The sequence below is a fragment of the Mus caroli genome, chromosome 8, assembly GCF_900094665.2.
Source record: "Mus caroli chromosome 8, CAROLI_EIJ_v1.1, whole genome shotgun sequence".
Taxonomy (NCBI): Eukaryota; Metazoa; Chordata; class Mammalia; order Rodentia; family Muridae; genus Mus; species Mus caroli.
Genome location: NC_034577.1, coordinates 35,199,287 through 35,227,216, shown reverse-complemented (window position 1 = coordinate 35,227,216; position 27,930 = coordinate 35,199,287). Strand labels below are relative to the sequence as shown.

General features: G+C 37.8%; 1 protein-coding gene across 6 annotated transcripts in view; it reads right to left on the bottom strand.

The window, feature by feature from the left end:
- Positions 1 to 27,718, bottom strand: part of Pcm1 (pericentriolar material 1) — a 92,025-nt gene extending 64,307 nt beyond the window's left edge. For 2 of the 6 annotated variants that reach the window (XM_029481015.1, XM_029481018.1), the window contains exons 1-8: positions 27,361 to 27,718; positions 15,204 to 15,318; positions 13,278 to 13,523; positions 12,049 to 12,318; positions 10,166 to 10,336; positions 9,871 to 9,987; positions 3,935 to 4,112; positions 937 to 1,046 (exon numbers count right to left, since the gene is read on the bottom strand). In XM_029481015.1, coding sequence (XP_029336875.1) covers positions 937 to 1,046; positions 3,935 to 4,112; positions 9,871 to 9,987; positions 10,166 to 10,336; positions 12,049 to 12,318; positions 13,278 to 13,523; positions 15,204 to 15,299 — 1,188 coding nt within the window. In that variant the 5' untranslated portion in view covers positions 15,300 to 15,318; positions 27,361 to 27,718. Of the gene's footprint in view, positions 1 to 936; positions 1,047 to 3,934; positions 4,113 to 9,870; positions 9,988 to 10,165; positions 10,337 to 12,048; positions 12,319 to 13,277; positions 13,524 to 15,203; positions 15,319 to 27,181; positions 27,309 to 27,360 lie in introns of those variants that run through there. The other 4 variants (XM_021169412.2, XM_029481019.1, XM_029481017.1 and 1 more) reach the window with 3 other exon arrangements.
- Positions 27,719 to 27,930: the final 212 nt, after the last annotated feature.

The following is a 27,930-nucleotide window of genomic DNA, read 5'->3' as shown; positions in this document are numbered from 1 at the left end:
AAAAAAAAANAAAAAAAAAAAAAAAAAAAAAAAAAAAAAAAAAAAAATCAACCAAATAAACAACAACAAAACCTAAAAAAAAAAAAACTAATTTTAAGTCTCTGTTTGTTTATTTTTTTAAGCCAGGGTCTCATTATGTAGCCCTGGCTGTTCTAGATCACACTACATAGTTCCATCTGCTTCTGCCTCCCAGTGCTAGGATTAAAGCATGCACCACCATACACAGCCTAACTTCAAGTCTCAAAGGTTATAACCACCCAGTGTTTAAAAGAGGTCAAAAGAATGCTTATCTAACAGCCTACACAGAGAAAAAAAACCTGTACTACTCAGCACAGTTAAATTAGCTTTTCTGGGTGTGGATCCATGGCTCACTGGTTAAGAGCACTTTGCTGCTCTTACAGAGGACCCAGGTCCTAGCATGTACATGTACATCAGGCAGTCACAATTACTGTAACACTAGTCCCAGATCTGTTGTCCTCTTCTGACTTCTGTATGCATATGATACACACACACACATTCAGGTACACATATACAAATAAAATAAATCTTAACAAAGTACATACATTTTCCTCTAACCTAAAATTTCTAAAAAGATAGTGTTAAGAATTATATGGGGCCCACTCAAATCTTACAAATCATATTTTGGAGGTTGATGGATTCTGTATCCACTTTTCCCCCTTTTTTGTTTTTCAAGACAGGGTTTCTCTGTGTAGCCCTGGCTGTCCTGGAACTCACTCTGTAGACCAGGCTGGCTTTGAACTCAAAGAGACCCAGCTGTCTCTGCCTCCCAAGTGCTTGGATTAAAACTGTGCTCCACTACCACCCAGCTCCATTTTTTTTAAACAGTCAAGTCAGGTGATATTTATGTTTACTGAGGCTTGAGATCCACTGGGTTAATTACTGTGATTTCTAAACTTAACTATAGAATCTAATCACCTGAGAATCACGAAGCTGATTATGGAAACGCTGAATTAAATCATTCAGTTCTTCATTTAGTTCAGATGTGATGCTGACTCCAGATAAGCTTCCTGTAGTTTCTGTAACAACTGAAAACAAAATGCAATACTATACTCAGTATAAATGAGCACCAAGTGACGCATACATTGTGAGGGGGAGAACTTCAACCGAACATGAGTATGAAACTTTTAGTTACCTTACTTATCTCTCAGCCAACCACTTTATTAGTTTATATCTAAAAAACAGAAAAATAATGAGACAACTGCTAAACTCTAGTGACTCATGTTTTTCAATCTCAACTTACAAGAAAAGCTAGGATTGTAGTCCCAATTAATAAATGTGATTTGGTTGGTCAGAGATAGAAAGGCTTTATCAGATAGAAGGAACAGTGCTGACTCTGCCTCCTACAAGAAAACCAATACTGCAATTCAGGAATGGGCATGTTTTTCTACAAAGTATAGACTGAAAAGTAGCATGGCTTTCTGGAATACAGTTCTTGCCTCAACCACCCATTTCTCCTATTAAATAATGGCAAAAAAATTAGCAATATGTAAATAAGATTGACAGTGTTCCATAAAACCATGCCATAAAGTAGACCAAATCCAGCTAGCCAAGCTTTGTACTCCCACAGTTGAGTAGATAATTTTACTGAAGTAGCTGCTTGTGATAGAGCAGTTTCAGTAAAGACCACAGGTTTTGGGCTGGAGAGATGGCTCAGCGGTTAAGAGCACTGACTGCTCTTCCAGAGGTCATGAGTTCAATTCCCAGCAACCACATGGTGGCTCACAACCATCTGTAATGGGATCTGATGCACTCTTCTGGTGCATCTGAAGACAGCAATAGTGTACTCATATACATAGAATAAATAAACAACAACAAAAACCCACACAACAAAAATCCTCTCATCCTCCTAAAGCACGTTTCTGAAGACAATACTGACAATACCTACTGCTCTCTACCCAGTTCCCCATCTTTATCCTTTAGCCTTTTAATTTTTAAAAGCCAGAAGCCATCTTTTTAGCCTTTCAATGTTAAAAGCCAGAAGCTACAAAATGCTTTTTCTTAAAAAGAAAATAGCATTTTCTGCTACAGCAAACAAACAAACCAAAACAATAACAACCAAAAAGTAAAAACTAGTATTTGAGACTGACAGAAATCTTTTTCTAGTCTAAACTCTCTGTGTAAAACACCAACATTACAATTCAGATAATTAACAAACAACTTTCTGGACAGTAAAAATAAAGCACTCCTTCTCTAAGGAAGATGTGTTGTGTCTCCAAACAAATTAGAAACACTAACCCTTGCTTTCATCAGTTTTCTACTGTAAAATTTCATAAAACACAAGGAAAAACTTTTAAAAGTAAGCTAAAGTTCTTGTTGAAGAAGTATATAAAGCTCAAATATAAATCTAATTACAGCCTTTAATTGAAATTCCTAATAGTATATTTTGTAAAAGAAATTATTTGTATATTTTAACCTAAAATTCAATAGCTTTCGACTAATATTCTACTAATATTTCTACTAATTTTCTACTAATTTCTACTAATATTTCTACTAATATTCTCTAATAAAACCTAGCCAAGTAAGAGACTGTGTTTGACATCCTTTTCTATGAAACAGTCCCAAGGGTAAAAAGCCTTAGCCAGTAGCCTACAATTCTGATGATCCAACAACTACTCAAGATTGTGGAGAAGAAATTAGGAACTTTGTGAGCCCCACTGCTCCACAGGATGCACAGGCAGTAACGGCTGTGAGCATGATACAGACACTACTTCAGTAATGCAGCCACTGGTTAGTTGCCCATAAACCTGTGAGCAACCCACAATCCTGTAGGCAACCTTCATGAAACTTACAAAAAGCAAATAATTAATAATAATAAATAAATACTGGCCTAATTATAATGCTCAAAGATAAATAAACTGAGAATTGATATGAAGACATAATTATAATTAAGCCAATGGAAGTCTATTATATTACTTTGCAAATATATACAATTGCTATCTGTCAATTAAAAAATAAAACTTAAAAAAAAAACCTTAGCTTTTATTGAGTTTTAATAAGCAAAATCTTACTTTTAACCTAATAACTTAAAACAGGTGACTCAATACTAATCAATTCTATTGTCACTTATAGTTATATACAGTTCTGAAGGAAAAAGGGAAAAAAAAAAAAAGGTTTCGAGTCTCACCAAATACTAAAGTATAATAGCAGCTTTAAAAGTTCATATAATACTTCTATGAAGTATTATAGAGAAGGGTAGCTATGTACACATATGTGTACATCAGAGGTTGATTTGGGGTATCTTCCTTAGTCACTCTCCATATTATTTTTGAGACAGGATTACTCACTGAGCCCAAAGCTCATCAACTGGCTAGACCACAGAACCCCAGGGAATCCTCTTGTCTCTGTCCCTTCTGGAGCTGGGACTACAGATGACTTGGCTTTAATGTGCTTGTTGAGGATCCAAACTAAGGTCCTTATGCTTGTGGAACAAGCACTTTACCAACTGTACCCTAAGAATTCTTTGAGCCTCCTTGCCTCGGACTTCAGTGTGCTGGGATTACAGGTGTTATGATACCAGGCCTGGCTTATTATTTTTTAAACCTTCTTTGCAAGACAAATAACAACAACAATCTTAGCTGAGTGAGATTAAAAACAAAAACAAAACAAAACAAAAAGGCAGTAATTCCTGCAAAGTGGAAACAAAAGAAACAAGAGCCCTATCACTCTGAGGTTACTAAACAGTACTACATACAGGCCCATCTGTTTTACCTCTCAAAGGTCTGTACGGTATGATAGCCAGGAGTTGTTCCTGCAACCTCTTCTGTATAACCAGAGAAAAGCATAGAACAGAGTAAACCTGGCTTGCAGGTTGCTAAACTAGTCAACCACCGAGATCTGATAATACAGTAATAGCAATTCATTTTGTAATAATGAGCCTTTCTTCTAAAGCGATTATTCTGTGACTATCACATACCAGAGTCATCCATCACAGCTATAGCTTGCTCTGCTTTATGCTGCAAAGCTAGAAGAGCAGCCTGTCGGCCCTGCAGAGCTCGCAGCTGCTCCTGCTGTTGTAACATTCTTTTTAATAAATCATGTTGTTTCTTCAAATTTTCTGTCTCTTCCATAGGCTCCTGCTGAGGATCTCTGGCCTGAAAAATAAGACCAACAATACTAATACCTGACAGTTGAAATCCATGGGACTGTTTCATTTGCTAATGGCAAAGTACAGCAGATACTAGTTTCAATTAAATACACAACCCTAGATACAGTTTTAATAGATTAGAAAATTGGTATGTCCCACACTAAAAACTGAGTACTTTTACAGTAAAAAACTATGAGCAGTTAAAAGGAAGGGAATAAAACTCTTAGAAAGCAGAAGGTTCAAATTATAGGAAGGCAAATGGAGCTATACATACTGCAGACAAAATAATAGGGAACCAATTACAAATTATACTGAGTTAATGTTCTCAAAGATTTTCTCTATATACTATCAGGTAGCAACATTTTCTATCATTCCAGAAGAGAACTTTTAACATACACAACAAAAGCAAAATAAGTGAGGGCAGGGGAGGAGAAGACAGAGACACAGAGAATATACCAACTTCTAACCAAGGTCAAGAATTTTTAAATATATTTGATTATCTTATGTAAAAAGGCTAACTGAAGCACATTAAATATATAACAAAGCAGAAAACTCTATTTTGTATCAAGTGGTTTTATTAGTTTTTAACTCTTAAATTACGTCCATTTAGCTGAGTTTGGGGCATAAACTGAATCTGGAAGACTTCCCCAATACAATAAAAATTTATCATCCTCTCTATATGCAACATAAAAGATTTAAATAGGGACTACTTAGAAGAAACTACCAATGGGGGTGGAGATGACTCAGCAGTTATACATGCTTGTTACTCTTGCATAGGACCCAGCCAGGTTCACTTCCCAGCACTCACATAGAGGTTCACCACCACCTGTAACTCTAGTTCCTAGACTCTAATACCCTCTTCTGATCTCTATGGGCATCAGACATGCATAGGATACCCACACATACATACAGGTAAAACACTTATACATGCAAAATAAAACAATATTTTAAAAGAAAAAATTTAAAGAAGTAATGACCAAATGGGCTGATGATATGGCTTAGTGGTAAAGTTCTTGCTTTAAGGCCACGTGTGTTCAAAAAACAAACAAACAAACAAAACCAAACACATACACAAAATTAAAATTTAAAACACAGCTGAACAAAACTACTCAAACTAATCAGAACTAATCAAAAAACAGAAATGTAAATACAGCCCCAAACAATAAATTTTAAGCCCAGTTATATATAAAATATATTGTAAAGATATTCTTCATAAATGATTTACCATCAAAATATTTTAAAGTTCTATTATTTTAATCCATTGACAAAAAAATATCCCCTTTAATGTATTGATTTGGCTTCAAATTTGCCACACTAACAAATTTTTGTTGGGAATATAAAATTTTAAATGATTTCTCCCCTAAAATTACAAAACAAAGTAAAAAGTTAAATGATTTCTTTTGAAAGTAAAAATAAATACACTGATCTACTTTCCCTGGGCAAATGTGATTTCTAGAGAAACCACAGGGAATACAGACAGCTCAAGAAGTTTCCTTCTGGATGACATCCTTCACCAGCGTTACACAAAGCCTCTTCCATCTACCTCCTCCAAGTAGAACCATCAATACTGTAAATAAGACTGGGTAGCCATGACAACATCTTACATTGTGACTTAGAAATGGGGGGAAAAGGTGAAGAAAGTACAGTTAACTATTCAGAGAAAGTTAAGATGAAACTAGAAGTTTAGTGCAGGTTGATGACACCTAACAACTTTTATATACATATAATTTACATTTCAGATTAGTAGTTATAATCAACTATGAAGAAAGCTGGGAAGCTAGCTGGGTGTAGTGGTGCATGCCTTAAATCTCAGTACTTGAGAGGCAGAGGCAGCTATAACTCTGAATTCAAGGCCAGTGTGGTCTATAAGAGTTCCACCCTAGCCATGAGTTGTACCCTAGCTACACAGTAAGACCCTGTCTTTAAAAACGGGGGGGCGGGGGGGGCGGGGGGGGATTGGGAGGAGGCAAATTGAACTGCTTGCCTTATAAGCATAAGAACTTGAGTTGGATCCTCAGAACCTGTATTTTTTTTTAGAAAAAGGCTAGAACTAGTGGTCCACACTTGTAAACTTACTCCTTCAAAGGTTGGGAGAAGCAGATACGTGAAACCCATAGCCAATCTCACTGGTTTATTTGATCCAGTTACAAGCCAATGAAAGGCACTGTCTCAAAACAAAGGTGGGACAGTACTCCTCTCACAAAGGATAGGTATACATGAAGCTGTTACAGAATACAAAATATTACATCTATAAAATACACCAAAAATATCAGTCTTCATAGATAGTTATTTTATATCAACCTGCAAACTCATAAGGCTGTTTTCAGCTCCGAATCTAACGTAGAATCGATTTCAAACCTTTCTCTCTATTCTTCAAACACAATATATTTTGTATCTCTTAGAGGGACAAAGTGGAAGGAGTTAGAGTTAACGGATTCTATAAACAGAAAACAAACTTAAAAGTCAAGTGATACAAAGTGAGGTTTTATTTAATTAAAATCATTTGTGAATTATGTGCAAGTATGCTGCATTAGGATGACCTAATAATCAAGACTAGGGTTGGCAGAATGGCTCAGCAGACTAGAGAGCTTGTCTTACAGCTAAGCATTGAGTCTGATGACCTGAGTCAATCCTGAGGACCCACATTGTCTAGGGAGAGCAATAAAGGTTGTCCTCCACAAGCATGTTGTGGCCCACCACAGGCATACACTCACACACAATAAAAATAAAAATTTTGTTTTAAAAGATCAAGATTAAGTATAGTTAAATTGTGACAAATCCCTGAACAAGTTTAAGTTATAATTATTCTTATTTGTAAGAATACTTTCCAAGAGACAGAAACAGAAGGGCTTTGGAGGGTTGTTTGTTTGTTTGTTTGTTTGTTTAATGAACTACCACAGGGTGAAAGAAGACCTGGTAAACGTGCTACAGTGTACTGTATAAGGAAGAAAGACAAATTTTAAGGCATACCTGGAGTAGTTCACATCCCTTTTGCCCCTTCAATGCTATTAAGTGTAAAGATAACCAGGCACTTCTCTGCTTAAAGGGGTACCTTAAGCTTAGTGCTCTGGATAACTAAAGACAACGCCTCGACACACCAAAAAAGTAATAAAAAAACTGCCAAAATATGAGGTTGTTTCATCATCTTAAACATCAAAAAAAAAAAAAAGAAAAGAAAAAAGAATGAAAGGAAAGAAAGAAGGAAGGAAGAAAATATAACTATAAAGTAAAAAATGATCATTGGTAACAAGCTAACAATAAAACTTACGAAATTACTATGGTGTATCCTAAACTATTAAATCGATATTTAGCTCTTGCTAAAAGGATACACATGCTTTTACAAGTGTTATTTCTTTCAAATGTATTAGAAGAACTACAGAAACTGCCTTCTTCACTTAAGTGCTTTTATACAAATCACAGGAAACTAAAACAAAAAACATTAAAATCAAACACTGAAGAAGAAAATCTAGCAAAACATTAAAACATCAATGAGCAAATCAACTAACTAATTTTTTTTTTCCAAGAGGGAGAGAGAGGAAGAAGAAAAGATTTTAAACAGTAACACAAATAAATACAAGCCAAAAGCAGAAAAAAGCATCTCTTCCACGAAGGACGGAAAACCTAAAATCTTGTACTGTTTTCTTTTACTCTAATGAACTTTTATAATAATAATAAAAAAAGTTAAAGTATCTTTCGAATTCATAAACACTAGTATTATAAACAAGAGCAACTTAACAAAAAGAACAAGTTATTATTCTATAATTTATAATAAATCAAAATCAGCTACCATATTTTATCCATGCAGAGGTGTATTCTAAAGCAAAAAGATTTAAAAACACTTAGCAACAGCATTTTACTAAAACAGATTACAGTATATCAATGGAGTTGATAATTTATAGAGTTAAGAGTAATAGCAGTTAACAGAAAAGCAAATAAAGAAGAAATAGAACTACAGAGCTGCTCGTTTAAAGACTTCCCAAGTTAACATTGTGAAGTATACCTTTGAGGGAAATCCACGTTTTCAGTTACATTTCCTATTAGGTCTCAGTTCCCTGTCATTCTGAGGAGCTTTGTCACCTTTCCCTTTAGGACTTGTAGTAACATCAATGTCTGAAACCTGTTCTTGGGAAGCTGAATTCCCTAGTTTGTCCTCAATGCAGGGCCGAATTCTCATGACTAAAAGATGCCTCCTTCACTAAATAGTGTAACATATTAAGTTAACTCCTGTTATATGTTAACATAACTCCATATATGTTAAACTCCTGTTTAACATATAAGCCAGCCTTGTAAATAAATACAATAATGTCTCGTTTCACCTTAAAGATAAATTTAACCCAAAGCCATCCCCAAGAGGAAGTAAACTTAATTAGACTTTCAAGTTTCTACAGAATAAAGTTACTTATTAAATATAAGCAAGCACTATATCTGCGACAAGTTTGAAGTATAGAAAACTGCTAAAGCATATTTTAACATTTATTTGGTACATAACAATTTACAAAAGGCCATGATTTTTTATCATTATGAAGGAAATTCTCATCACAGTAAATACTGTGGATTTTAGTATGTAAATTACAATCAACTGTAACATTCCCCATCCCTCTCCTATAAAATCCTTTCCTCAGCCAACCCTAACCCTGCTGCTGCTGCTGCTGCTGCTCCTGGTATGAAGAGAGACACTATTCCCAGGACCACTATGACAGAAAACAATTCCCCACAGCTGAATCCACTCTTCAACAACTGTTTGGATCAAACCCCCTGAGTATTTCCTAAATAAAAAGAAAAAAAAAATCAAATTTCTTACTTTAAAAAGGGCTAAATAGGAAGGATAGGGAGGAGAAAAGAAACAGGTAAAATTTGTAGAGCAGTAATTAAAGGAAACAAACCCTCAAATTCCTAGTGCTGAATGCTATCTTGAAATATATTACAAAAATCAATACATGGGTGCTAATCATTACAAAAAAAAGGCTTACTTTAGTAGCACTACGTGTTTAACAGCTACACACGCGTATGATTAGAATGTTGCTTCCATAGTGTAGTGGTTATCACATGCACTTCAGGGAAGTGCACATCTGTTCAAATAAAAGTGTTTAAAAGCCAAGCAGTTTTGAAATATACTACATTCTTTGAACTAAATAATCTTATAACCTTTTCTTTCTCCAGAGTCCTATAAATTACTCTTTCCCAAGAGGAAAATGTTTTATTAATTTTATTTTATAGTCAGAAACCACATTACTTTTTCTTCATTGAGAGTAAATAATGTTAATATCCTGATTCATTTATTAGCTGTTATTTCAACGTTTTATTAGACATCTAGCTTTGTTAAAGTACTACAGCATGAGAAGTTTTCAAAAATCTTAGCACATTTAAAATGAGTCCTCACCAGAAAATGAACGTGAAAACTTCTCCAGCAATTACATGCTTAATATTCATGAGTATCACACCCTAGTGATACTAACAGTTTTATACCTACAATGAATCTAAGTTTGCCAATGCTTCTTAAAACCAGGAAAGCTGTGCTGAGCAAAACCAACTTCACTGACATTTCTGTACAACGAAATCTAAAAATGACTAGATTTCCAACAATGTTAGTAATAAAGCTTTCAAACTTCTGTGTTTAGAAACTATATATACCATTAACATTTTGAGGGTTTCTTTCCTAGAATACACTTTTTTACTAAAGAATGCCAAAAAACTATCATCTTGAAAACTGGAGGAAAACCTTACATCTTCATTTCCAGCACTTTAATTACCAAAAAGCGGCTTACCGTGGTATCTGAAGCCTCAGACTGCACATCTGCGTTTAGCGATGTGCTCTCAGCTACAGAACCAGATCCCACAGCTGAGTCTACAGTCCGAACATCCTCCTCCTCATTTTCTCTAGCCTGAAATATTTTAGTGGTATAAATCATACAACTATTAAAAACGGCAATAAAAATGTTATAATGGATGGCACGATTTTGAAAATATGTTAACTCCTCTGGAGTGACATCAGAATGTCATCAGTATTTGTACATGGTACATCATAAAAATAACATACATCACTTAAAGTCTAAAACTTACAAGGATTTTCTGTAGAAATTTCATGTATGACTTTTCTTGCTCTTTAAGATGCTCTATCAGATGAGTAAGGCGCTCAACATTGGCAGATCTTTCATTTTTCTCTACAAGATCTTCTCGCATAGAACTAGCTTTAGTGATATAGTCACGAATTTGAACAAGCCTGCTTACAATCTGTAGGAAAATGTTAAAAAGAAAAATAAGAATGGCAGTATACACCATATAACACCAAGCATAATTTATAGCAATAGTGTTATCAAGCAAACATATCTAGGTTTACCATATACATTTATACAGGCAAGAAATCTTTAAACTTAGATTTTTAAAAATGAAAACATAATCGTCAATAAACTTCAATCACCATCAATCTAAAAGTAATAATAAAACTAGTTTAGTTTATATTATCTGAAAAATTGCATGGAGTTGGTGTTGTCCTTCTATTTTTCTATTTTACGTGATTTCCAGGTACTGAATGCTCAGGTGCGGCGTGTAGACAGCAGAGGAGGCCCAGTGAGTGAAGTCCTACAGTTCACAGCAGCACAGCCATGTGGCTGTTCTTTCCTCATTCCCTCATTGTCCCTACAGAGTGCCAGGACCCAAGCACTGTAGGTTCTCCCACTAAGTAATCTCACCAGGCCCCAAAATTGTGTTTACAAAACAAAGTGCTAAGAAATTATTTTATCTATTCCGTAGGTGGCAGGGGTGGGGGTCTCCCGTGTGCACGATGATATATGAATACGTATGCACAGATGTGCCAGAGGCCTAAGTGCACTATGTTCTCTCCTTCCACCTTTACGTGGGCTCCAGGGATCATAGTCAGGTGGCCAGGTTTGCACAGCAAGCACCTTTACCCTCCGCGCCATCTCACTGCCCCTAAATAGTCCTTCTAATAGTTCTATCTCTTTATAAATAATTGGTAGTATTATAAAAGTAAAATTAAAAGTAGTATACTTTTGGGGCTGGTGAGATGGCTCAGCAGGTAAGGGCACTGACTGCTCTTCCAAAGGTCCTGAGTTCAAATCCCAGCAACCACATGGTGGCTCACAACCACCCATAATGAGATCTGACACCCTCTTCTGGTGTGTCTGAAGTCAGCTACAGTGAATTTATGTATAATAATAAATAAAAATAAAAAAGTAGTATACTTTTGAAAATATTTTCCAAAAATATCAACACTGTCTTATTCTTTTTTTCGTGATTTACTTTACTTTAGTTGTATACATGTCAGTAGGCAGTGCATGTGAGCACAGGTGCCTGTGAAGAGCAGACCTATCAGATCTTCCTAGAGCCAGAGTTTCAGGAGATGTGAACTATCTAGTCTGTATGTTGGCAACCAAACTTGAGTCTTCCACAAGAGCCATATGAGCCCTTAACCACTGAGCCATCTCTTCAGCCCCAATAGCTACACTGAAAAAAATTCTTTTTTAAAAAGCCTAATCATACTGACTCCAATACCCCTTTATTAAAAATTAGCAGTTCAGGGCTGGAGAGATGGCTCAGTGGTTAAAAGCACTGACTGCTTTTCCGAAGGTCCTGAGTTCAAATCCCAGAAACCACATGGTGGCTCACAACCATCTATAATGAGATCTGATGCCCTCTTCTGGTGTGTCTGAAAACAGCTACAGTGTACTTACATATAGTAAATAAATAAATCATAAAAAAAAATTAGCAGTTCAGTATTTCACAAATTAGAGATTTAATGAACACAAATATGTAATTTCCCAACCATTTAGAAATAAAGTATTATTCTACTTAAAATAAATATGGTAGATTATTGAAGAGGGCTAGAGAAAAGCTAATTCCACCTAAGTGAAATTCCTACATGCATAGCCTAATACGCCTTAAGATCTTCATGTCTATACTTTTAGATAAACCCATTTTATTACCTGGCTGCTCTCCATTGCAGGCTCCCCTCTCCCATCTTCTTCAGAGACTTGACAGTTTTGCAAAAGGTCATTACTTAGAGCAGAAGCAAACAACTCTTTGCACTGTGCTGACGTTGTCGTCTCTCTTTTTGGAAGACTTGCAGTAGCATCCTTGCTCTTGTTAGTATTAATCTGCATAGGCAAAAAGTTGAAGGGCTTTCGGTTTTCACTAAGCTGACGTTTGTTGTTAGCCGCTGTTGCTCTACCTTGAGAATCACTTCCAATACTTCTCTATACACAAAAAGGAAACCAAATCACATAAACATTAATCTTTCAACAAATTTTTAGGATTCCACTGTTCTTAGTTTCAACATTAGATGAAGTGTCTATAGTTCTGTAAAAGAGCTTTGAGATTCAGATCTACAAAATTATGCTACATTATCAAAATGTTATTACTCTCATTTTTTGAGATAATGCAGTTGATAAATATGAATGATTAGTCTAACACAGTACTGTGGGCTACATTATAATCCATATCGCTTTTTATTTAACAAAATTCATATAGATGTTGGATCCAATGAATTGGTATTAACTAATAGAAAATAAGCACAATGATTTATCTACATGAAACACTATCTGAAAAAGGAGTTTAGAATTGGCAATACAGCTAGACAGACTGCTTACAAAGTATCTTTAAGACCCTAAATTTAATCTCCAACACCACATACACATACACATGCACACACAAATCAGTTTAGTGCCTGGCATATGTGTATATAGCACATTTACATAATCATTTACACGATCACTGTCATATTAGACTTGAACCTATTATTCTATATGTTTGAAAACCTCTATCTCTGCAAGACAGAGATATGACAATAAAATACTGGTAAAAATACCAGTGAAGAGATTTATTATCATTTCTATTTGCCATTAGATCTAAATTTCATTTTAGTGAACTTTATTATAAGTTAGTTATATTCTAAACTTTAGATAACCAAGCACATTCACACTTATCCAATAAATGTGCTAAACTTATCTACTTAGCAAAATCTACTTTCATAATTTAAGCTAGCTATTAGAAAATAACCCAGAGAGAAGTAGCTTTGGCAAATGTAAAAATATAACTTTGCTTCTTATCATCAGAATTTAAAATTTTTCCCAATCTTTTATTCTTAAGATATACTACTTAATCCATTTCAAGTATTTCCCACAGTTATATCTTATTTTGAAAGCAATTCACAAACCTGATCTAAATCACTGAAGTTTATCCGCTGTTTAAGTTTCTCTAGTTCTGCCTGCTCTGGAACAGACATCTGAGTCATATATCTACTGTGTGGAAACGTATGTGGAATCTTTGTTCTTCGCCTTCCAACTCCTGGTGATGACTCCGGAGAAATATCGTTAGTTACCCTCTTATCACTTGCTACACCAAACTTTTTCTTATTCTTTTCTGATGATCTATTGGCCTTCTTCTGTTGGCCACCCCACTCCTTTAAAAAAGTAAAAGCAAAAGTTAATCTGACCAATTCAAACCAGAAAAATAATTTAGTATGTTCAAAAAACAAAAAAACAAAAACAGAACTTTGATGTGGATATTAAAATTTCAAGACATTTTCACACACAAATACTCTACCTTAGAGATTTATTTCTGTGAAATCTGTTTGTTTGTTTGTTTGTTTTTCATTATTACATCCATCCTAATATTTCAGTTGATCTTTAAAAAGCCTATTACTGATAATAAATATTAAGCTCCAAATCACAAATCTCAATATGCAAATCAATTTAAATATTTTCAATAGTTTCTTTTTTGAAATAAGGTCTTGTTAGTTCTGACTGCCTTGAATTCACCATACAATCCAGGTTATTCTTGTACTCATGATTCTCCTATTTCAGTCTATCAACTGTCTACGTGTATAAGACTACAGGGATGCACTACTAGGCCCACTGCAAAAGCATTTCTAAAAACTCTTCTTTCCATCTATCTGTTCTGATATCTATAAATCTCAACACTGAGGGACTGAGAAAAAAAGCTGGAATGTTTAAAAGAATTCAAGGGCAGCTAGCTTGGGCTGTATAGTAAAACCTTTACCTTAAAAAGGTTAAAAAAAAAAAAACTGTTCTAAATTAAGTAGTGAAATAAATACGTCTTTAACAGGTCTCCTTTAGATGAAAATCTGTATGTATAACAAAAAAGACAGAAATACAATTGACCTAGGTTCTAAAGCAATTACCACTAAAGAAACACTAGGCAAGTCCCATAATTTCACATGGGATCGGTTTTTTAACCTTTAAAATAGGGTACCTTAAAAATAATATGTATGAACATTTAGAATAATACCTAGCACTTGGCAAGCACCAGTATAACTACTATTGTCCCCATTAGTATTTTATAGGCAAAAGTCTACTACATACTATATAAATACAGAATAAAATGCTATTTTAACTAGAAAATACTTACATTTACTTATACCATACCTTCATAACTGAATTCATTCAAAAAAAAAAAAAAACAACTACGCATTCCTACATTATCCATACTGGCAGATGCTTAACTACTACTATAATAAAACTGCTTAGTACTGTCATCACTTCTAGGAAATTCTGCCTCTCTAGGAACTGTTCCATGTATGGGTAGTCCTGTGAACCTTTTATATTATTTAATTCATCCCTTTCAGGATACTGATAAGTGAAAAAAGAAGAGCTAACCAAATTTAGCTAGATAATCATAATGTTAAATTAGTCATTATATAAGTTCCTTCATGGCTGCAAATCTTTAAAAAAGCCATCTCAGTATATGACACAAACCAGAGAGAGAAAAAAGGCAGATCTGGAAGGGAAAGCTAGGTTAGGGAAAAGGTCTTAGAAGCACAAGCACAGAGGTGAAAAGCAATTTTGAACACCTCTGCTGTTTCTCTTTTTCCTTTCCTAAAACTGAGCTATACTCCTTTAACATGGCTTCCATAAAGCACTTTCACCTCCTTTTAATAAATCATTATTTTAGTTTAAGCTAATTCATGCTTTCTATAAACTACAGCTAAAGTGTCTTCAACCAAGAGTCCCTTAGTCTATCTGCCTGCAGTTTTTACAGAGTTTCAGTAAATACAGTTGATGGGAAAGCCTCACTGAACATTAGTGGTCAACAATATACCACCCACAGTAAAACATCATACCATATTGTTGAGTCGGTCATCCACACTGTCATTGCTCCAGTTTGGTAAGTCCTGATCATGCATTACTTCTTCAAAAGGACCTCCTCCTGTGGCCATGTTGCCTTTAATTAATTCTCTGCAAAATAAATAAAGACTAATTTTTAACACATAAAGACAAACTTTATTTTATAAAATGTACTTATAATTATACTGTGCATATGCATGTTTTTGTATGTAAGTGCAGACATGTATGTATGCACCATAGCATGTGTGCAGGTCAGAGCAACTCTCTGGGGTCAGCTCTCTCCTGCCACTGTGTGATCTGAGGTCATCAGGTTTGTATGGCAAGCACTTTCATATGCTGAGCCATCTTCAGATTTTAAAGCATTCTATCAAGCTTATTAATATAAAGGAATCCTTCAAACACTTATCTTAAAGAATACACTATCAAACACATATCACAGATAAATTGATCTACATGATATACACATTCTATAATGGAGATGTAGCACATGCTTGTAATCGCAGTACTAGGAGGTAAGTATGAGAATCACATGTTCTAGACCAGCCTGAGCTTATAGTAAGCTATTTAAGACCTTGTTTCAAATAAAACAGAACAAATGCACTAAACACATTTCAATGAGTGCTTACTGTCTCTCATAGTGTTGTGTCAATCTCCCTGAAGTCTGCCAAACTCATAAATCCTCCTTGCAGAGGTTTTTGGCTTCAGAATTATTTTTTTAATCTTTGATAGTGTTGTTGTTTGAGGATTTAATTACATTCATTCATTCATTCATTCATTCATTCATTCATCCATACTCCACAATGCAAGTATGGAGGCCAAAAGATAACCTGCAGGAGGCAGTTCTCTACTTCCACTGTGGAAGTTGGGATTGAACTTAGGTTGTCAGGTTTTGGGACAAGCATCTCTCTATCTGATGACCTTCTCCATAGGCCCTGTTTTATTTTCTCAGATTGGGCTTCCTATATAGCCCAGGCTGGCTTTGAGTTGGGCTGTCTTAGAGCCCCAAGCACTAGAATTAGAAGTGTGGCCAACCCTAGTAATACACCCCATGGAGTACATATACATATAAAAACTAAGGGTACTAAATATTATGCCTGGATCAGAGAGGAGAAATAGAAGCAAAGATCTGACACAGAAGCAGAGGTTCAGAGGTAGAAATGACCATGAGAAAAGGTTTCCAATGGTCTTAAGGAAGATTCTGGATTTCTACTATGGATTACCATGTTGAAAGGAGGGCAGTTAGTACAGAAAGTCACTAACTACAAACAAAAGGAATAAACTTTAACAGTCAGATAATTTTACTAGAATCATATTAAAATTTTATCTTAAAATAAAGTGACATAAAATTCAACACAATATTAACTTGAAAATCTTTTTTTTTCTTTTTTCATTTTTCTTTTTTTGAGTTTTCTGAGACAGGGTTTCTCTGTGTAGCCCTGGCTGTCCTGGAACTCACTCTGTAGACCAGGCTGGCCTTGAACTCAGAAATCTGCCTGCCTCTGCCTCCTGAGTGCTGGGATTAAAAGCGTGCGCCACCACTACCCATCTAACTTGAAAATCTTAAAATATAATACTTACTTACTGTTACATATTTTGTGTTTGTTTTGGAAGCCATCTCTCTTTTTGATGCTGAGTAGAGAGCCTGAGGCCTTACATGTGGCAGGCAAGTGCTCTAGCACTGCTACTATTTTAATAGTTCTCTGAGATATTGGAAAGAAGCATATCTTCTTTTTATGGACATGTAAGTAAGTATATGGGGGGGGGGGACGTTCATGTGTGGGAGGATACATATGTAGACTGTAAGACAATTTCAGATGTTATCTTAAATACCACCAGCCCCCTCCCTTGAGACATGATTCCTCGTTAGCCAGGAATTCATCAATTAGGTTAAACTAGCTGGCTGGGCATCAGGCCCAGCATTTTCACTTGGATTTTGGGGACCACACTTAAGTCGTTCAATTCCTTGCATTTGTAATACAAGCATTTTACCAAGTGAGCCACCTCCCAAAATTAAAAAGCATACTATATGCTATCAACATTATTCTTTAAGACATAGAGGAAAATCTTACTAAAATAAAAATGCTGTATATCTGTTACCTGACCCTATTAAAAAAATTCTATCAAGCAGAAAAATATGAAACACAAGTAATAATAGGAAAAAGAAAATATTGCTAAAGAACATACATTTTAAAAAGTATAGAACATCAAGATATTACCAAGAATAATTTTAAAGAGGAAAAATGATGCACTTAATGACAAAATGTGTAATTATCCAAAAGATACATTCAACTAGACAAAATTAGTAATAATTGTTAACAGAGGTAAAGCACAGCATTAAGAATTTTATCCCTCAAACTTTGTAATATATGATTGTTCAACAGACTGGACAATTTCCTAACAAAGACTTAGAGCTTTAACACATATCCTTAGCTAGAACACAGACCACCACAGAAAGAGTATTTAGCCATAGTTTTCCCACATCTCCCAAAGATATAGCCCAGTATCTTTCTACATCATTACTTCCTAAAAGTTAACAGAAAAATGTCAAAAAAAAAAAGGTCTTTGTCATTAAAGCTCTAGTCATTTCACATAGAGAAAGTTCATTTTACCCAACACCAAGATAATAAACATATTAAAAACAGAAGTGTCAATGAAATGGGATTTTCATAAAGCCAAATGAAAGAAAAAAAAACACTTTTTTTTTAAACAAGAAGAAATCTCACTAAATTTAGAACACAAAGAAATAAGAAATATCTCAGATTGTATTTACATTAAAAGTGAGTCTCAAAATTTCTGACAAGAGAAAATGATAGATTGGGGGAAGGAATCTGAGAAGTATGAAATATATAGTTAACACGCTGAGAACCAAGGTAGGATCCTCTGCAAGAACAGTAAATGCTCTCAGTAGCTGAGCCACATCTACAGCCCCCAACATCTTTACAAAAAAGAAAAACAAGATAAAAAGTATATAAAATAAAAATAAAATCCAAGTGCAAGGGAAAATAAAGTATTAAACTTGCTAAAATTCACATAAATTATTTTCTAATACTGACTGACACTAAAAGCAAAATGAATCCTCAGACACTGTAGGAATATAAACTGGTATCTTTCTAGAAGGCATTTTGGCAATAATGTACCAAGAATCAAAACTCACACACCTTAAATCCCAGCAGCACTCTGGAGCCAGAGGCAGGCTGATCTCTGTGGTTCAAGGCCAACTTAGTCTACAGAGCAAATTCCAGGACAGCCAGAGTTACACAATCACACACACACACACACACACACACACACACACAAGAACAAAACTGTTACATCCCAGTGAATATACGTCTCCATATCTAGCCTGTCTTAAATAAGGGGCAAGGAGGTAACATTGGGCTTTAAGCATGCTAAACTTAAAATAACTAGATGTTATCCTATGAAATGACAGGATAAACCTATCAGGCCAACAGTTTTACAACCACTGATTTTTAGAATGCTAAGCATCCTTCCAAATGTATCAATTATAAAGGTTAGACAATGCAGCATCTTTATTTATGGAGAAGTTATATGAGAGGAAAAAACAACATTGAAAATTATATATATGCTTAATTACTAATTATGAATGAGAAATACAGTAACTTTTACCTTTTTCTCTTATTTATATAATTTAACACAATCATTTACACTATTGCATGTTAGAAATATATTGAAAAACTTTTAAAATAATTAATATCAATAGACACATGCACACTGAACTAAGACTTACTTGAACAATGAACAGTCATTGAACATATTCTACATGCAATATCTTGGATGAATAAGAAATGGCTCAAAATTAGACAGGCAATAAAAGTGAGCCTGTATTTAAAAGCACTAAAAGCAAATTGTTTTAAAAGGAAAAAGTGGGACTGAGAAAGTTGCTCATCAGGTAAAGTACTCAACACACAAGCCCAGCAGCCTGAGTTCAAATCCCCATAGCCTAGGCAAAAGCTTAATGCAAGAGTACAAGCAATGCTCCTATGGAGGAGATGGAAAGCAAGACAGGAGACTCCTGCCTAGGGAGGAGGCAGGATGGGCAACAGCAATGTCCAATAAGAAAGGCTCAGTCTCAAACAAGATGGAAGATGAGAATCAACACCCAACCTCCCTATGTATTCCATGTGTTCCTGGCACAAATGCAGCCACTTTCATGCATGAACACACACACACAGAGACACAGACACACACACACTTAAAAATAAGTAAATAAGACAATTATTTATTAAGCAAAAAAATCTTAAATATTAAAATTTTCCTTGAATGGGATATGCTATACTTTCTGTAAGTAAAGTTATAAAGTAAGCCCACTTTAACATAAATTAGGAATGTATTTGGCAAGAAGCTGGCCATGGTGTAGCTCAAACCTGAAATCCTAGTACTAAAAAGGATAAGGAAAGAGACTGGCAAATTCAATGGCACACTTGGCTTCAGAGTGAAAATCTATCTCAAAACAAAAACAGAACACCAAAAACAAGGCTGGAGACATAACTCAGCAGTTCAGAGTTTGCCCAGCAAGTGTGAGACCCGGAATTTGAGCCCAGCACTGCCAAACTAAAAATATATTTGAGAAGAAAATGTTTTACATCCTAAACTTACGCTAAATTTATAACTAAAACTCACAGCTTGTTCTAAAGATGTATGCATAGATCATGGATTTTAAACACTATATAAATCTCTAAAATAAAAACTATATAAATTGGAGAAAATATCAAATATTTTTTTAAAAAATCTTTTCTCAACAACTAGTATATTGGAACAAACTAAAAAATGTGTTTGAGGAGAAAATGTTTTACATTCTAAACGTTTGCTAAATTTAGAGCCCTAAGTAAAGAAGCAGAGCAGGAATGAACAGGGATGCTTCTGTGCACTGTATACTTCAGATGCTCGCTTCTGTACCCAGAGTTCTGGCTGCAGGCTGGACACTGGCGCTCGCATGATTATTGGATCGTCTCCTATGTCAACGATGTGTAAAGACAGTTTTCCATTTCTCTGGTTGATGAAGTCTGAATAGCCAATAGCTGGGCAGGAGAAGAAGGAAGGCAGAATTTCCTATCCCAGCCAGGGATCCCAAGGACAGAGAAAGGGAAAAGGAAAGAGAGGAAGAGAAGAACCAGGAGGATTTTCCTTGAGCAGGTCTCCAAGGGACTAAGGACACACATGGAGCAGAGCAAGCCAGGGCAAAACTCACATGGGCACATAGCTGGGAAGTAGTCCAGGTAAGCATGACCGAGTTAGACTAGATGAATATCTACCCAGCCATAGTGCTTGCAGCTTGTTAATAAACCTAAGGTCTCTGTGTCATTTATAGGGAATAAGAGGGGCATAGAAAAGCCCCCAAAATTACAATTACACTCAGATGTCACATGGTATAGAGAACTGACTACTCTTCTCTGACCTCAAGAAATGTTCTAAAAACATAAAATCTTTCTGGATTAGTAAGATAAACTGCTAGCTATGATGTTACACAGATAAATGCTGTGAACTTTGGGCTCCAGGCATGACATAACTGTTACAATCCTGAAATGAGAGCAGCTACCTGCATAAGATCTGTTCAAGATTAAACCCACTAATAATATTCCCTCATTGAGATCATGGATTAGACCTTCACTTCAGATTCTAGCAATTAACTCCTTCTGATGTGCCTACCATTCTTGTGTTCCACAACCCAGCTAATGTGGTCTTGGGAGTTCTCTAGTATGTAGGAGAGGGAAAGCTATCTAAAGGCAGAACTCCAACTACAAAGCATTCAGGACTTCACTACTAGAATATGACCTTAAAAGATGTGTGTGTGTGTGTGTGTGTGTGTGTGCGCGCGCGCGTGCATGTATGTAATGCCACACATGTATAAGTGACCACAGGGACTAGAAGGATATTGGATTCCCTGGAGTTTGACTCACCCAGCTAGTTTAGTCGGTATTTCAAGAGACTCTTAATCTCAGGGTCGTTGTAGGCTCATGCTCCATGTTGGGCATCATTTCTAACTGTGGGCTTTCCCACCCATGCACAAGTTCCCCAAAATAATGCCTCTGAGACTTACATTTATAAATAAATGCTTAGGCCTTAAGCTTGGGTCTATTCTCCAAGGAGCTCATATCTTAATTATCCCATTTATTCTAATCTAAGTCCCACTATATGGCTGATTACTTGGTCTTCAGTTTCATGCAACCATCTTCTATATCCAGACTCATGTCCCTGTGCCTGACTGAAACCCAGAATTCCTCCCTCTGTCAGATGTCCCACCTTTTAATCTGGCCTCAGACCATTGGCCAATAAGCATTCTATTGATAGGTGAGTGCTTTTACACAGTGCGTAAGATATTATCTTTATATACAGGCAGCTCACAACCCAATATGGGTGCTGAAAACCAAACTCAGTCCCTCTGAAAGAGCAACACGGCATAACCACTCCCTCTAGCCCTGTGACTTAGCTGTGTGGGGTCACCTATATTCCTGTAAGTAAACCCAGTAAAACTGACTCATCGCCTTGGATGTTTCTTTGGTTTGTTGTTGGTGAGCAACAGAGTGATCAAACTTTAGGGGGAGGGAGGGTTGAGACAGGGTTTGTGTAAACCTGGCTGTCCTAGAACTAGATCTGTAAACCAGACTGACCTCCAACCCATAGAGATCTGCCTGCCTCTGCCTCCTGAGCACTGGGATTAAAGGTGTGCACCTCCACCATCCAGCCATGATCAGACTTTTTGTTCACCTCTACCTGGAAAGAACAACAAAACTTAATACCCAAATAAGGGCTTAATTATTAGTCTAAGAGGAACAGCTGGATTATCCTTGCTAAGGTATACAACTAAAACTATCTGAGGAGAAATGTTCAAGGAGGTAAACCCTCTAAGGCAGTTCTCCATGTGGCACCAAACAGTGTGCTTGCTTGCTGTCCTAACAGTTAGACTGTTCCTACCATGGGCTATAAGTCTTGTAACTGAAACTAAGCCATCTGCCCAGAGGGAAGTCGGGGCAGAACTCCTAGCTGGGGACTATAGTCCTCTGTCTTATGCCTTCTTAATGAATTATGATCCTCTAAATGAGTTCAAGCATACCCTCAAATGGCTGATGCGCCAGAGAACACGCTGCACTGCCTGAAAGAAACATCTGGAATAGGACTGTAAGGAAGCTGCAGCAGCAGGTAAGACATGCAAGTGATGATGAACTCTCTGCTCAAGGAAATTTGCCCAAGTAAAGGAGGAACCACCTAACAAAGACATACAGCTAATGTCCTCCATTTTAGTCTTTGCTTTGACAGCTAAAGGGGATCAAGAGGATCAAGATGATGATGAGATGGGTCATTGGCTTGGTACTTCTCATAGCTGGAGAGGCAGCCTAAGGAAGAAAGAATAGAAATAAGTGCTAAATACCCTTCTCAGAATTTAAAAACAACCAAACCAAATGAAACAAACAAACTTGGACACATGAGAAAAACCTAGAGGAGGCTGAAAATGAGGTACCAACAAAGGCAGTGTATGATACTCATTTCACTTTGCTAGACTGGATTATGTTCACTACAGAGATAAGAAGAAGGAAATTCAATGGAGGCCTTAGTTCTGGTGCAGGTGTACTGGCTAGTTTTTGTGTGTCAACTTGCCACAGCTGGAGTTATCACAGAGAAAGGAGCCTCCCTTGAGGAAATGCCTCCATTCGATCCAACTATAAGGCATTTTCTCAATTAGTGATCAAGAGGGGAGGGCCCAGCCCTGGGCTGGTAGTCCTGGGTTCTATAAGAGAGCAAGCTGAAGAGCCACATGTGGTGGCACACGTCTTTAATCCCAGCACTTGGGAGGCAGAGGCAGGCAGATTTCTGAGTTCGAGGCCAGCCTGGTCTACAAAGTAAGTTCCAGGACAGCCAGGGCTATACAAAGAAACCCTGTCTCGAAAAAAACAAAAAAACAAAACAAAAACAAAAAAAAAAAAAACAAAGACAAAAAAAAGAGCAAGGTGAGCAAGCCAGGGGAAGCCAGCCAGTAAACAGCATCCTCCGTGGCCTCTGCATCAGCTCCTGCCTCCAAGTACCTGACTTCCTTTGGTGATGAACAGCAACATGGCAGTGTAAGCTGAATAAACCCTTTCCTCCCCAACTTATTCTTGGTTATGTTTTGTGCAGGAATTCAAACCCTAAGACAGTAGATATCCTGTAGCTATGCCAAACCCACAGTAGGTAAGTATCTTTAAAAAGTAGAAGAGGCTTCAGCAGATTTGATTTAGATAGGCCTGTAAATCAGGTTAATGAAGTATATAAGCAATTAAGAGGGCAAGAAGGAAAAACAAAAAGGTATTACTGTGGACAAAAGCAAATGTGGCAAGATTTGTCCCGGTTTCTAGGGGGAAAAGATGGAAAGACAGGCAAACCCCGAGATTGTGTTATTTACTGGAAAAACCTGTTTCTAGCTGTAGTGTGGCTCAGCCCTTAGCACACACCTTTCTTTACTCCCAAACAATGAAGGTAAAGTTAGTTGTAGAAGGAATACACATGCTTGAAAATTATATCTAATTGAGTGGCAGACAAAGTGACAAATCAGAGACAGATGTGACAGAATAGGATATGTCCAACTCTCACGAAGAGAAAAGAGAGGCTACTTAACAGAGAAAGAGAAAGTAGTTTTACCAGGAGAGTTTAACTGAGACAGGTTCAAGAGAGAACAAGCTAGACAGAGAATGAGAAGGAGCCAGAAGATTAGAACATATTGTTAGAGCTAGTCTGAGGCCAAGCAGAGCCTTGGAGACCACAATTACATCAGGAGAATAAAAGTTACTGTTACATGTCACCGTTCCTTTCTGGGTTTTCCACCTCAGCTGATATTTGCTCCTTTACAATGGGGCAAGTCTCACCAAGAAAAACCCAAGTCTTCCCATGTGACTTAAGTCAGTTAATCTATATTTTCATTACTCTTATCCATCTTCCCTAATTTTTCCTTTTAGTAAAATTATTTTATAAGTGTAGTTCTTTTTCATCTCACAAAATGTCAGCCACAATGCAATACAATGCAATCATTTGGCATTGAACACTCACGTTTGATTTTTTTCTAAGTTCCATTTTGCCTATTGTTTTGTTATAACCTGTCAGCATAAAAAACAAGAGCAGAACTGTAATTGAGATATAAATCAACTACCGGTCTGTAGTTCTGCATAACAGTCTCACCTCTAGTCCTCATAAGGGAGTTTAAATATCTGTTTGCTTTCACAGAAAGCAAGAATAAATTAAACAATTTTTAAAATAGGATTTCTAGCAGGTCATGGTGGCATACACCTGAACTCACAGTGCTTGGGAAGTGGGCACAAATAAATCAAGGTTTTCCTCAACTACACACTGAACTAGAGGCCAGCCTGGGGTATATGAGACCCTGTTTCAAACACAAAGGAGAGACTGGGCTCACCCAGGTTTTTTTCCCCGGCACCCACAGTTTGATCACAACCCTCTTTAACAGTCCCAGGGAATCTGACACCCTCATCTGAGTTCTGCTGGAACTAGGCAAAGAAATAGTGCATATACATACATGCAGAGAAAACACACAAATAATATGTGTGTGTGTGTATGATTTTTTTTTCTCCAAGATTGGGTCTGGCTATCTAGGACAGGCTAGCCCCAAATTCCTGATCCTCCTGTCTCCGCTACCCAACTCCTGGGACTACAGGTATATGTCACTTGCCTGGCTTTTCTTAAAACAGCATGGGAGAAGTAACTTCAGATTCCTTCTGAAAAGAGACGCATGCATGAATGCACACATACACACTAAAGATCAATAACTTCTAAATATTTTAAACAAAATCTCTTCTATTCTCATCCTTTAGCCATTATATTTCTTTATTTTTATACAGCATTTCATGCATCCCAGGTCGGGGGGACCTTGGCCAGCCAAGAATTACCTTAAACCTCCTGTGTCTATATCCCTAATGAGGGGATTTTTACAAGCATTCACCATCATTCCTGTTTATTTGGTGTTGGAGAGCAAATGCAGAACAATAATACATGCTAGGCAACTACTCGATCAATAAGCTAGCCCTAGCCATTTATCTTCTAGACAGCCTTCATGACTTCTTTTACCTTTAACTGAACTTACGTCCCAATATGGCAAGGCTACTAATGTTCAAAGTAATTTCAGATAACTAAATTAATGCCTGTCAGTTGTTGGTATAACAAATTTAAGCAAGCAGAAAAGATCATGAAAAAAGATAAAGCCAGATAAAAAATGTGTAAGGCCATTACTTGAGAGAAAATGGACTTGGAAATTGAGGCCACCCAAATAGTTGTCTTATGACAATTCAAACTCAAATGAGTTTAAAAAAAAAAAAAAAATTAAAGATGAAGGAATCCCAGAAAGTACTACTGTATAAATTATCTTATTTAGCTAGTAGGAACGGCACAGCTCTCAAAGGATGAAGATACACCAAAATGGCAGGTCAAAAGGCTGCACACCCAAAGTGTTTGCTTACTAAATAGACCCTTCAATCCTGCACCAGTTTTTAGACAGCAAACCCCAGTATAAAGTGTTCCCAACTTTAATACATATGAAACTAACATACTAAGGTGTCAAAAACAGATTTTAGAAACAAAATTTTCCCATTTCAGAAATACCTTTCTGTTCCACGGTTCAAAGCAACTGTCTGCTTATTAAAATTTTAAAAACCCAGTAAATTCTTACACTTTATACTTAGAAAGCAAGCACTAAATTTATGACCTAACGTTTCAGATAATTAAAAGTATAATAATAATTTATAAATAATTTTAAACTCAATTTACATTAACAAAGACGTTTAGATACCCCAAGTCTCTGAGATCCTTCCAAACGCTTTGGGTATAACACCCACTTTGGAATATAATGAAAATAGCCCGCAGCTGCCATTTAAAGACCCTTGAAGAAAATGTACTCTCCTGATTAAGTCATTAAATCCCTGTTACTCAAACTATTCAAGAACTTGTTACTCTCTTATTTAAAAAAAAAAAAAAAAAAAAAAAAAAAAAACTTTAGGCATGAGAAATTCTTAAAAAAAAAAAAACTACATTTACCGAGGTGTAGCTTCAACTGCGAAATTCGGTATTAACGACACCAGCCAGTGGCCCTGACCAGGAAGGTGATAGGGAAAAGGCAGAAGCAGGTGCACAAAAAGCTCTTGAACACCGGCTCTAGTAACCAGAGAACACCGAAGGCGGGGTCTGGAAAGCGGTTATGGGGCGGGGGGGTAGGGGGTGGTAGGGGCACCCAGAAAGCCCGCTTCTTCTAAGCGCCAAAGCACGATCTGTCACCCGTAGTTCCCACAATACCAATCCTAAAACCGCCATGAAAGAAAGGGGAGGAAAAAAAACGTTTTGTGTTTTGTTTTGGGTTTGGACCAGGCTAGCGCGAGAGGAAAAGTTGGTTCACGCAGGCGCCCCCACAGGGGGGCCGAACACCTAATCCTTACCAGCAGTCTCTGCAAAGCAAGCCATGCTGCCAGAATCCCACTGGACATCTCGCTTCCCTCCCACCCACCCATCCCCAGTTCCCCCCTCAGCCCCCCCCCCCCAATTCTAGATGTAAAGAAACTGGATCTTCCCGAAGGGGTGGAGAAGGGGCAGTGGGAGGAGCGCGGAGAAGGATTATTAAATTAACATTTTCTCAGCGAAAAGAACCTACTAGCAGGAGTCAGGAACGCCTCCAGGGGCCTTCCTGCTCCAAGAATAAAAGGGACCGCAGAAAACTCCCGGGCCGCAGACGCTCTGCATCCAGAAGGATCTGGGCCGCCGGGGGCCCCTCCCAGGATGGGATTTGGCGGGTGGGCTGGGAGGGATGGCGGTCCCCGGGGCCTCGGGCCGCCAAGGCCAGTTACTTTCGGAATTCATCACCCCGAACTACAAGGCAAGCTTCCCACCACCCTGGAGGGAAGGAATATTCCAGCACCGGGCGAGCGGTCCTCACATGGGACGCCCCAAGATCGTGGAGGCGCCAGCCAGCGTCGTCCCAGACGCTCACCAGAGCTAGCGTGTCAGTCGGCGCCGAGAGGAGCCGATGTCAGCCTGGGGGTGGGGAAGGATCGCGCAGCCATGAGTCCTGAGTTAAAATGGGCAGGCGTGGCCCCAGGCCGCTTCCAGCGCGGCGCCCGCCTCGCACCACCCTGCGCTCCGGCCCGCGGTGGCCCAGGGCCGCGTTACCTGGAAACGAAGCCGCCCCTCCTGCCAAGGGCCGAATGGCGGTCGGCCGCCCCTCCAGGAGCCGCCGCCGGCAGCGGTTCTTCCTCCAAGACCGCGGAAGGGAGGCCCACAAGTCCCCCTCGACTGCCCAAAGACCCAATGGCCGCCTTCTCTACACTAGCTAACTAGGCGCCAACCGCCGCAGCCACCGCCATCTTAGGACCTCATTGTGGTGGGAGAAGAGTGGGGGGCGGGGGAACTGCAGAGGGGGGGGCGCGCAACGCTCCGCGAGACGAGCGCGGTCTCCTCGGCAACGGCCGCGCGGGGGCGAGAACTCGCCCGGGCTGGAGCCGCAGTGCGAACTCCGGGCGTGCGGGAACCTGAGTCACGTGACGCTCGGGCGTCCGTGGAGTCACGTACCGCCCCTCTAGTCAGGAACAGATTTGCGCAGACGAGCAACCTGGGAACTACACATCCCAGAATGCCCACTCAACCGGGTAGCCAAAGGAAACGGAACTACAAATCCCAGTGCGCTGTGCGCCTGCCAGCTGGCTCCGCTGTGTTTTATAAAGCTTGAGGCCTGTGGGGTTT